The sequence below is a fragment of the Rhincodon typus genome, chromosome 10 (genome assembly GCF_021869965.1).
Source record: "Rhincodon typus isolate 14 chromosome 10, sRhiTyp1.1, whole genome shotgun sequence".
Taxonomy (NCBI): domain Eukaryota; kingdom Metazoa; phylum Chordata; class Chondrichthyes; order Orectolobiformes; family Rhincodontidae; genus Rhincodon; species Rhincodon typus.
In genome coordinates this window covers 71,560,569-71,572,866 of record NC_063341.1, presented here as the reverse complement: position 1 = coordinate 71,572,866, position 12,298 = coordinate 71,560,569, and the positions used below count along the sequence as shown (strand labels likewise).

Here is a 12,298-nt window from a genome sequence, read left to right as displayed (position 1 = left end):
AGTCCCGGAGCAGAGCGCAGGCAGTTAGTCCCAGAGCAGAGAGTGGGCAGTGAGTCCCGCAACAGAGTGCGGGCAGTGAGTCCTGGAACAAAGCGCTGGCAGTGAGTCCCAGGCAGTGACCAGCACAGTGGAGGCCGTCCTGGAACGTACCTTGGAACAGGTACGGAGTGGTCTGGAGGCTTAGATCAGAGTGTGGACAGTTGGTGGACTGGGGTCTGACATGGGTGGGCGGACCACGTGCGGAGGCCCTGCTTTGAGTTGCTGCAATGTAATGTTTTTTTGAAACATTTACCTGACTGTAATGTCAATCCTTTTACAGTGTCTTGTTTCTAACTTACTTTTTGATCTCTGTAAAGTAATGCAACTACTTTTTATTTCACTTTTGTATCCATGATTTGTACCTAGGTGCTTGTCCCTAAGATGGCGCCATAAGAGGCAGACATTGTAAAAGCTTTTCGTTGTACTTCCACAATAGAGTACACTTGACAATAAAGGATAATCTGTTCTATATTCTATTATATTCTCAGTCAATAGTGGTCCAACTATAACAGGGTTGATGCACTGATAAAAGCCCTACTACAGGTCATGTTGCAGCTGTACAGGACATTGGTTTGGCCACTTTTGGAATACTGCGTGCAATTCTGGTCTCCCTGCTAAAGGAAAGATGTTGTGAAACTTGAAAGGGTTCAGAAAAGATTTACAAACATGTTGTCAGGGTTGGAGAATTTGAGCTTTAGGGAGAGACTGAATAGGCTGGGGCTATGTAGAACGTTGAAGGCTGAGTGGTGACCATATAGAAGTTTATAAAATCATGAGGGGCATAGATAGGTGAATAGCCAAGATCTTTTCCCCAGGGTGGGAGAGTCCAGAACTAGAGGGCGTAGGTTTAAGGTGAGGGGGGAAATATTTAAAAGGGACCTAAGGGGCAACTTTTTCATACAGAGGGTGGTGCGTATATGGAATGAGCTGCCAGGGGAAGTGGTGGAGGCTGGTACAATTACAACATTTAAAAGGCATCGGGATGAGTATATGGATGGGAAGGATTTAGAAGGATATGGGCCAAATGCTGGCAAATGGGACTACATTAATTTAGGATGTCTGGTCAGCATGGACGAGTTGGACTGAACTGAAGTCAAGACATTAACTCTGTTTTTTCTCTCCACAGAGGCCTGCCAGACTTGCTGAGTTTCTGCAGCAATTTCTGTTATTATTTCCTGTAAACATTTGTTTGTTAACCTCCTGAGGGCGTGGTCCTGAAGTAGAGGTGCTTTATAAATGCAACTTGCGGTCAGTACAAGGACCAAGAGTTTCCCTGCAAAAATTTGAAGCCATCCTTCTTGTTACATCTACTACCTGAACTAGCCTGCCTTTCACAGCCCATATTACATGTAGCCCCACCGGCGTACTCCGACCAGATCTGGGCACCACACTTTAGGAAGGACATATTGGAGGGAGTGTAGTGTAGGTTTTCAAGATAGATGGACATCAGAGATTAAGTTATGAGGAGTGATTATACAAATTTGGCCTGTTTTCCTTCGAATTTAGAAGTTTAAGGGCTGTTCTGATCAAAGCCTTCAAGCTATTAACAGGAAAAGACGTTTTTTTTTCTATTCATTTGTGGGATGTGGGCATCGCTGGCTGGCCAGCATTTCTTGCCCATCCCTAGTTGCCCTTGAGAAGGTGGTGGTGAGCTGCCTTCTTGAACCGCTGCAGTCCTCCTGCTGTGGGTTGACTCACAAGGCTATTAGGGAGGGAATTCCAGGATTTTGACCCAGTGACAGTGAAGTATATTTCCAAGTAAGGATGGTGAGTGACTTGGAGGGGAACTTGCAGGTGGTGGTGTTCCCATGTATCCGTTGCCCTTGTACTTCTAGATGGAGATGGTCGTGGGTTTGGAAGATGCTGTCTAAGGATCTTTGGTGAATTTTTGCAGTCCGTCTTGTAGATACTGCTGTTACTGAGCGTCGGTGGTGGAGGGAGTGGATGCTTGTGGATGTAGGTTTACATCAAACAGCCAATCAAACGGGCTGCTTTTTCCTGGATGGTGTAAAGTTTCTTGAGTGTTGTTGGGGCTGCAGTCATCCAGGCAAGTGGGGAATATTCCCTCACACTCCTGACTTGTGCTTTGTAGATGGTGGACAGGCTTTGAGGAGTCAGGAGGTGAGTTACTCGCCGCAGTATTCCTAGCTTCTGGCCTGCTCTTGTAGTCACTTATTTAATGTGGTGAGTTCAGTTGAGTTTCTTGTCAATGGCAACCCCAGGATGTTGTTAGTAGGGTATTCAGTGATGGTAACACCATTGAATGTCAAGGGACAGTGGTTAGATTGTCTCTTATTGGTGATGGTCATAGCCTGGCATTTGTATGTTCACTGTCTGGAGATTCTAGAGGGCGTATATTCTGAGAATTAGGGCCACACCTTTCAAGAGATCTTTCAGGAAGTAGTTCCACACACAAAGAGATTTGGAACTCTCTTCCACAAACAGTAGTGTTATAGAGTCATAGAGTACTACAGCATGGAAGCAGGCCCTTTAGCCCAAACTGTTGTTCCATGCTGACCATGGTGCCCACTCAGCTAGTTCCAATTGCCTGTATTTTGTCCATATCCCTCTAAATCCTTCCCATTCATGTACCTATCCAATTTTTTAAAAATGTTGCTTTTGTACCTGCCTCAACCACTTTCTCTGGCAACCCATTCCATATAGGCACCACTTTCTGCGTGAAGAAGTTGCCCATCAGGTCCGTCTTAAATCTTTCCACTCTCATCTTAAACCTATGCACTCTAGTTTTCAATTCCCCATCCCTGGGAAAAAGACTATATGCATTCATCCTGTCTATGCCCCTCATGATTTTATACACCTCTATAAGGTCACTCCTCATTCTCCTACGTTCCAAGGAATAAAATCCTATCCTGACCAAAGTATCGCTATAACTCAGGCCTGCTAGTCCTGGCAACATCCTCGTAAATCTTCTTTGCACACTTTCAGTTTAACTGTATCTTTCGTATAACAGAGTGACCAAAACTGTACACAATACTCCAAGTGCGGCCTCACCAACGACTTATACAACTGTAACATAACGTCCCAACTCCTATACTCAATGCCTTGACCAAAGAAGGCCAGCATGCTAAATGCCTTCTTCACCACCCTGTCCACCTGTGACACCGCTTTCAATGAACTATGTACTTGTAGTCCTCGGTCCCTCTGTTCCAATAACACTCCTCAGGACCTTACCATTTACTGTATAAGTCCTACCTTGGTTTGACTTTCCAAAGTGCAACCCCTCACACATATATATTGAGTTGCATTTGCCAATCCTCAGCCCACTTTTCCATCTGATCAAGATCCCTCTGTAATTTTTGATAACCTTCTTCACTATCAACGATACCTCCTAATTTTGTATCATCTGCAAACTTACTAATCATGCCTTGTACATTCACATCCAGATCATTTATGTAAATAACAAAGAGTTTTGGGAGAAGCAGGGAGCGGTCCTGGTCCTGGAGATGGTGGTGGTGGTGTTGGTGGCAGCAGGGCTGGACGTGCTTGCAGCTTCAATAACGATGCAATGGGAGAGCTAAGATGGAGGGACGGTGGAGAGGCTGGGTACAGAACGTGGATCAGATGTTAATTTTGAATCTGAGATAGATACATTTTTGTTAAGTAAAGGTATTATTGGATATGGAGTTAGACTACAGATCAGCCATGATCTTATTGAATGGTGGAACAGGCTCGAGGGGCTGAATGGCCTGCTCTTATATTTACTGGGGACTAGCGGTGAGCCAGCCCCGCCCACTGAACATGGATCCCGCCCACACCGTGGGAAACCACGCCCATATCCATATAGACCCACCCTTAAAGAAACAAACCACGCCCACAACACACCAAGCCCCCGCCCCATTCGCATGGACGTGATGACGTTCGGTATCGAATCCGCCCACTTCGTCGAGGTGCCCCGCTCCCTTTTGCCGTTGGTTCCTGGCCCAGGTCGGAATTATCGCGAGAGTTAGTCCGCGGCTTCCCCGCCCTCCCTTCTTTAGTGTGTCGGCCATTTTGAAGCAGTTCCTCCCAGGTCCGTACCGAGGCCTCGTTTCCCCCACACAGAGATAAAGACAAAAAAAAACACACAAAAAGATGGCCGAATATTCAGCAGTGGCGCCGCCCAGCGCGTTAACCGGTGGTGCTAGCAGTGGTGGCGGCGGAGCGGGAGGAGCAGGCAGCGGTGCTGGCGCTGGAGCTGGCGGCGGCGGTGGTGGCGGCGGGGGAGGAGGAGCAGCAGCAGGTGGTGGCGGCGGCGGCGGGCCGGGGGCTGGAGGTGCCGGCGGCTTCAAGAACGACGCTTTCGCCGACGCCCTTCAGCGGGCGAGGCAGGTGGGAGAGCTAAGATGGAGAGGCTCGGTAGAGGGAAAAGGCCGCGGTCGTCGTTTACCTCAGCTCCGGCGGGCAGGCCTGGCTTGGGGGTGGGGGGTATCTAGGCCCGTGTCTTGATGGGTCGGGCTGAAATATCCCCGATCGGGGTGACGGGCAAGCAAACGACGAGGAGTGTCCCATGCCGTGAACTCTCATTCATTGTAGATTATTTAACACCTGGCACCGATCGATTGTAAAGCGGAGTGATTGGGAGGCACACGAGAAGCGATGGTCCGTTTAATTATCTTCCCTCCCCGGCCCCGATCATCCGGCGGGCTTCTTTGCCAAGTTGAGCCCTTCCTCTTCTTCCCACCCCCAGTTCTCTTGTTTTATTTTCAGGCTGATTTAGATCTGATGTTCATGTTCTCCGACCTGGATATTTTCAGCAGGATCGCACATGTTGCCCCTCCCCCCTCTAGTCTCTTTGTTAAAATGGCCTTCTCTGCCTCTGCTCGAATACAGGGAAACCTAATGTTCCACCTCATGGCACTGACTGAAGGAGAAAACGCACCCACGCCTCTGAAGAAACTCGGGCTCCAGCGACTTTTTTTTTACACACCTCCCCCCGCCCCAAATCAGAAAGTAAAAATGTTACCTGTATTTCACGAGCTGCAATCAAATTTCCAACCAGGAAACGTTGCTGAGGCCCGTTGATGGATTGTGAAGAAGAAAAATCAGAGCACATATCTCCAAGTGTCTTGATGTTTCAAAGGGGCTGAATGCAGGTGATTTTTTTCCAGTTAGGCTATTTACCCTTCCAGTGCTGATGCTGCTTAGGGTACCCTAATGCAAACAGTGAAGCTAAACATTTTATAGTCATGGGAACACAAATCTGGAAATCTGACACAGATTTGTCTTTGTAATCTGTGTCACTTGATTACAAATGCCTTTTCTTGACTACCACTCAACTGAGATGTGTAATAGAAATCAGATTGTTGATACATGAGCAAGGTTAGACCCCTCTCCTCTATTTGTCCTAACTGTGATCCCTACATACACAGTAAGCGTTTATAAAGTTGAACTCTTTGTCCTAACTGGTGTATGCTAGTTTTTAACCTCCGACCTAACAAAGCACACTTACTTGATCTTGGAAATACGAACAGTTCTGTTTTAACCACTAACGCCAGAACTGAATTTTGTCATCTCTCAATTCATTTTTTTTCTTGCAGTTTGTTCTAAATTGCACACGCTTTCATATTATTTTGCCCCTCCTATGGTCCTCCGTAAGTGGAAATCTGTTTCTTTTTATTCTTTCATAGTATCATGTTTAAAAATATAAATGTTTCAAATGAAACTACCCAGGACATAATGGGCTGAGATGTGAAATACAGCAGCCCCATCGTTCTTGCAGCTGTTCAGTACGTGAAAAAAATTCCCCAATTTACATATGTACGCTCATAACCATTCTTGTCTCCTCCAAGTGATAGGAGGTCATGCACTCTTTTAGTCTTCAACTTAGCTGAAAATTGCTAAGGTATATGATTGCCTATTGTTTTGCTCCCTGTAGCCTGCTGGGCCTCAAGGTTTCGCTGCCAAGTTGCATAGAAACTGCATCTTTCTCTATATCCTTTCCTATCTCCCTTCATGCCATATCTGAGCTTAACCTCTGCGTAAGCCCCTCATGCTACTCAATGAATCCTGCCCCCACTGAATTTGTGACCACCTGGTTCCCATGGAAGCCAGTATTGTGAATGGTATTTGCTTCTTAGTACTGCCTCCCTTTGCCTCAGATTTGCCACCATGAACGCCAACTTTTAACATTTTACCTTCTTCTTTTCTTGCAAATTATCATTTCTTTCCAGATATTAGATAGTTCTGTAACTGGTTCTTTGTAGATAGTTTTTTTTTGGAGGAGAGAGGAAGTTTGTGATCTTTTAAGTCTGACTCACTGAGTTATCACCCTCTCTAGCACCCACCCTCACTCCCATGCATCCTCCGTAAACTGCCACCTTCACCTAGTTACTCTTATCCTGAGATGAACTTCCCCCCCGCATCTCTACACTGTCACAAAACAATTTTCTGATTCCAGCTATTTGATATTGCCTGACTCTGTCCATCTGCAGAAATCCTAATGTATGTCTTTGTTAAACGCATGTGTTCCTGTGCATGTTTGGCCAATCTACCAAATGATGCTCTCCACAAATTTGAAGTCGCTTGTTCTCTTGCCTACATTCCGACTCTTGATCAAGCCCTGTTCACCAATCAGCCACGCGCTTGCTGATACTGTGTCGGCTCCTGGTTAAGCACGCCTTTGTTTTAAAATTCTAATCTCTTTTCAAATACCTCTGTGGCTATGCTCCCTCTTTCTCGCTGACCTCCTCCAGTCCAGCAACCCACATGTTTATGTTCTTCATTTCTAGCTTCTTGAGCATTCCTGATTATGTTCACTGCATAAGTAAAGGCTCTGTTTATAGCTGTGAAGGCCCTAAGGCCTGAAAATTTGCCATGTTCTCTAATCTATATCAGTACTGCATTCTCTTTTTGACTCGAATGCATGGCATCCTTCAAAACCAAGATATGTTTACAACTGAGAGATTCATGAACTTAATTGCCGTTTTAGAAATTTCTTTGGTATCTGTTACTCCTTAGCAACCAGGAGTAGTCTTGAAAGGTTTGTGACAACATTGAAACCCCCTTGACTTAAAGTCAGCTATACTTGATTTGTACTTTTTTCAGAGGGGTTTAAACTCACTTTACTGTTCAGTGATTGGCTAGTCTGTCACCGTCACACCTGAGACTAAATGTTTTGACATCAACAACATAGGCGCAGGTAGGTACTTGCAGTGCACAAATTGGATATCTTAATAGTTTCTCCACAATAAAATTTGTAAGTACCTTCAATTAGTTCTGAGAATTTTTGATTTTCTTGAATTAATGTAGTTACTTGACCATCTGTATATCCCCTGTATTTTAGCAACCACTTCGATAAGCTGTCAAAGAAAGAAAGTGAGAATGTGTTAGAATTCTAAATGCCAGAAACCTGAGTTAAAAACAAAATGTTGAAAATGTTCAGTGGGTCAGACAACATCTGTGCAGAGAGATACCTTTTGGTTTCTAATCATAAGCCTGAAATGTTGACTGTTTCTCTGTCTACAAACACAGCCAGGCTGACTGAGTACTTGTTATTTCTTTCTGTTTTTGAATGTTAAAATTGCCTGACACCATGCAGGTGAATCTCATAGGTCTTCTCTCATCCTCCTTAGCTTTCTATGTATACAGCAGGCTTCTGCATTTGGTAAAACAAAAAAGAAATGACAGCTGTTTTAGTGTGACTTTTTTTGTTTTCAAAATGTTCTCACATGAAAACAATGCTTGAGTGCAAAATTTCCCTTGGGGAGTAAATTTAATAAACTTGGATCAGAGTTGAATTTAGTGCACTAACTTTGCGGATGGATTGAAGTTACCAGAATCCATGCCATCCTTTGAAAATATCTTGGTTTGAAACTTAATGCTTAATTTGAGCAAATTGGCAGCTTGGAAGACAAGTATAGATATGTGCTTTTGTGATTTACTGGCATTAGGTGATGAAATGCAGAAACTGAGTATTGTAACCCATACTGTGTGTGTTTTTTGGTACAGTTTAGTGACACGGTACTGAGGTGTCAAGAAAAGTCACTAGAAAAAGTTTTTCAGAGCTGTAGATTCTGAGGAAAAACACTGATTGCATTAGTCTATTGGCAATAGCCACAGTTCTGTAGTAAAAACCGAACGTGCTGGAGATACTCAACAAGTCTAGTAGCATCTGTGGAAAGAGTAGTAGACTTAACATTTCAGGTCTGGTATGACTCTTCTAAAGAAATAGCTTTTCTGTGCACCCACTTAGCCTCAAATCATAGAATGTGTCCTAGTCTGAACATTTTTTTTAATGATGCATTAGAATTATTGAGTACAAAGTAAATATTTGTCCTGAAAATGGATGTATAAATATCTTCAAAATTGTTTCAAAGGAAATTTGTTATGGATGTCCGAGTTAATGTTTGCAATAAATCTCCGTTGGAGCTTCAGACTATGGTTCATAAGATTTTGTTAGCCGGTCCAAAAGCAAAGATTATTAATTTTGGAACATGGGTTTGTATCTTGTTTCCTTATTAAAGTGGACTGTTTAGTCCTAAAGCAGTTGACAGTGCCTTTGGATATTCCCAACAATAGTCTTGAATAATAAGGTAAATTCTCTATCTGCAAAATCACGAATTGCAAATTTGTTATCTGTGCCAAAAAATAAGCAACAACAAAAATCAATATCCGTGGGCAAAAATTGAGTGTCCACGATTTTTAATCCGTTTTTAAACATACTCCGTAAATGCGAATTTCATCATCTGCAGGCATCCTCAAAAACAGAACCCTCTCAGATACCAAGCATCAGAAATTAAAACACAAAATCCAAGAACTGTGCGAGCAGGAAATTGGAAACAAAATCAGAAGTTGTTGGAAATTGCTAGTTGGCTCCAGTGACCCTTCAAAGCAGGAAACGTTAACTCTACTTTATCTCCACAGATGCTATCAGACTTGCTGAGTTTGTCCAGAAATTTCTGATTTTGGAAATTGAAACTGTGCAGTGAGAAATGCCTATTATTAACCTGTTTAGCTTTGAACACAAATAATCATCAAAAGAAAATCAAAAATAAGAGAGATAAGTTCCTCCTTCTCCATAGTATATTTCTTTCCTTTCCCCTTGTTTCCTCCTCTCTGCAGCTGGAGATTTTTTATTCATAGGATGAATGTGTCACTGGCACTATCCACATTTATTGCATATTCCTGAACCAGTATCATAGTAATAGACCGAAGAATTGTTATATTTTGGAATACCTGCTTTCCATGTTTGAACGCTCACACTTCACATTCTCCATCTGCATGGTTTCTGGCACCTATGGGACTGTGGTGTGAGGTAGGGACTAGAGGATTTTGTGTACTTAGCACGTAAAAAATACCACTCTGCCTATGTGTTTTTCTGCAGATAGCAGCAAAAATTGGTGGGGATACAGGAACAACAATAAATACATCAGACTATGGATATGGCGGACAGAAAAGGCCGCTGGAAGATGGAGGTGAGTTCTCAGAAGTTAGTTGTTATGCATAAAGCCATGGGTACATTTATGTTAGTGTGCAAACATCTTTAATCCTATTTGTTTTTTTAAGATGGAAAAAGGACAAAATTAATTGCTCCTTACTTGAGTACAGTTGCAAAATAAATGAATTCCTGGCACAAGTACTGGTTACTGGTCAATGAATATGATTTTGTAGCCAACAGGGAGACATGGTTACAAGGAGATCAAAGCTGGGAACTAAATTTTCATGATATGTGAATTTTCAAAAAACTAGCCAGGGAGAAGAGGAAGGTGGGCATACTTTATTCGTATTGATTGAAATAAGTACGATAGCAAGAACTATCTTGGATCAGAAGATATAGAATCCATATGGGTGGAGGTTTAAAACTAACAAGGGGAAGAAGATACTTTTGATATTCCATAGGCCCTGTAACAGTAGCTGTACTCTTGGACAGAAAGAATCAAGAGATCCTGAGGGCATGCAAAAAGGGTAGTACATGAATCATGGGTGACTCCAATCTTCATGTGGATTGGGAAAATCAAATTGGCAGAAGTAGTCCCTTGGCAGAAACTATAATGTGTATTTGGCATAATTTCTGAGACTGTCTTGTGGATTCAACCAAGAGTCAAGCTATTTTGTACCTGGTAATGTGTAATGAGGCAGGTTAAATAAATTAGCTTGAGAGTAAGAGATCCGCTAGGGATCATTGATCAAAACATGGTAGAATTTAGCATTCATTTTGAGAATGAGATGCTTGGGAGGGAAATATCAGTGCTAAACTTAAATAAACGTAATCACAAAAGGATGAGCGTAGAATGGCTGGAATGGTGTGTGAAAGGACTTAAACAGAAAAGACAAGTTCATGAACAATGGCAGACACAAGACTTAACAAAATTATCTCCTCGTGAGGAAAAAGGATTCTTGGAAGGGGTTAACCGTGAAAGTTAGGGTAGTATCATATTGAAAGGTTTGCTGGACTAGTCCTGGACATGTATGAATTTTCTTATGAGGAGTTTTTGAGTAGCTTGGGCTTGTACTCGGAGTTTAGAAATATGTGAGGTGACTTTATTGAAATGTTTAACATCATTAGGCTTGCCAGGGTAGATACAGAGTTTGTTTCCCCTGTGGGAGAATCTAGGGCGAGACATTCTCAGTAAGGGCTGTCTATTTAATACACAAGGAGGAATTTCTTTCTCAGAGGGTAGGGAATCTGTGGAATTTTTTACTGCAGAGGGCTGTGGAGGCTGGGTCGTGAAGTATATTCAAGGCTGAGATGCAAATTTTTAATCAGTATGGGTATCAAGGGTTATGGAGAAAAGGCAAGATCAGCCGTGACCTCATTAAATGATGGAGCAAACCTGATGGCTGAATAGTCTATTTTTGCTTCTATCTCTAATCGAATCTGATGTGTCATGATTAATTTTTGACAATCCATGGATGATACATCTGTTTTACCATTTTAGCACCCTTTCATTTGGAGTTGATCTATTCAAACAAATAATGAAATGATATTAGAGCAATAGCTTTGCCTTTAAAGACACCTGGACTCTAATAAAAGATGAGATTGATGCACAATGGATAGATAAAATATCACACTTCAAGTTCATTGTATGACAGGACAAGTACTTGTGTTATGGCCTGAGCTATATTTGCTCAAGGAACTATGGCGTTGCTGTGCAGCATTTCTTTGGTAGTTTCATTGAAAGAGTTTTATAAAAATGAGAGAAACAGAATATCTCAGCACCATTTCAAAATGATAGATACATGCTGATGAGGGCATTTTACTTTTCATAAGTATGTGGAAATGCAACTTCATGTTGACCTGTTTGATGTTTTCAATCAAAAATGTTGCTAGGAAATTGCTGAACAATGGCCAACCTTTTCTTTGTTGAGTGTTTTAGGTTGAGATGTTGATTCTGCTGCAACTGCCTTCTCAAAGATCTACATTTTTGTTATGTGACAACAACCCCTGTTTAATATTGTTTTTTCCAAAGATTATTTTGGGTCAGTTTGAGGACAGCGCAAAATGGAACTCTCAAGGTCCTCTATGTCATAATGGCTCTTGTTCATTCTTCACCCTAGAGTTTTTTTAGGGTCAGTTTCAGGAACGGTGCAAAATACTGTAGATTTTTTTTTGCTAAGCAGCATTTCAACTTTGGCCTCAGGCAGAATCTTCATGAAACTTGATCTGAAAATTGTAACATTTTTCAAATGTGTTGAAATGATTGTTCAGCAAATCTGAACATGAGCAAGCACGAGAAGGGGCTACCTTTTCTTTTTGAAGGCCGAAAACAGCTTCCTTGTGTATAATAAAAAACGGATCTTGCACAGTCCTGAATTAGAAGGAGGTGGAAATGAGAAGAGGTTTATTTGGTGTTATGATAATGACAGGTAATACGTCTGAAAAATAATGAAGTCACCATCCACATTTTCGCCAAACGTACTTAATTTTTTAAGGATTGGTGCCATAATGACATGTATGTGTTATGTGATTTAATGCAGTCACATCATTTCATATTGTAGTCTTCTGGCATGGGAAGTGGTTTAAACTTCATTTCCTCTTAGTCTGACAGTGTACCTTATCATCCGGAAATACAAGAATCTGAATGGCTTTTATTCTAGTTTGAGCAATTTTCGTGCAGGAGAAATTTTGCCAATATATTTTCTTAGCAGGGCCATGCTCCTCCTTTACATAAACTTTCATTGACCTACAGAGCTAAGAATGTTGAACTTCGGACCAGCATTTGGACATTCGGCTCTTTGACTCTATTCTGCTATTCAATAAGCTCAAGGTTGATCTGATTGCAGTCTTCATTCCACTCTCCTCTCTGCCCCCCCCCCCCCC

The 12,298-nt window shown here is 42.2% G+C and overlaps 2 protein-coding genes across 7 annotated transcripts in view; one reads left to right on the top strand and one right to left on the bottom strand.

The window, feature by feature from the left end:
* Positions 1-12,298, bottom strand: part of dnajb4 (DnaJ heat shock protein family (Hsp40) member B4) — an 84,636-nt gene that overhangs the window by 25,349 nt on the left and 46,989 nt on the right. The gene's annotated exons all lie outside the window — the stretch shown is intronic.
* fubp1 (far upstream element (FUSE) binding protein 1) overlaps positions 3,982-12,298 on the top strand; it is a 43,413-nt gene continuing 35,096 nt past the window's right edge. The window contains exons 1-2 of one of the 6 annotated variants that reach the window (XM_048602414.1): positions 3,982-4,368; positions 9,362-9,452. In XM_048602414.1, coding sequence (XP_048458371.1) covers positions 4,132-4,368; positions 9,362-9,452 — 328 coding nt within the window. In that variant the 5' untranslated portion in view covers positions 3,982-4,131. The remainder of the gene's footprint in view (positions 4,369-9,361; positions 9,453-12,298) is intronic. The other 5 variants (XM_048602415.1, XR_007263125.1, XM_048602416.1 and 2 more) reach the window with 5 other exon arrangements.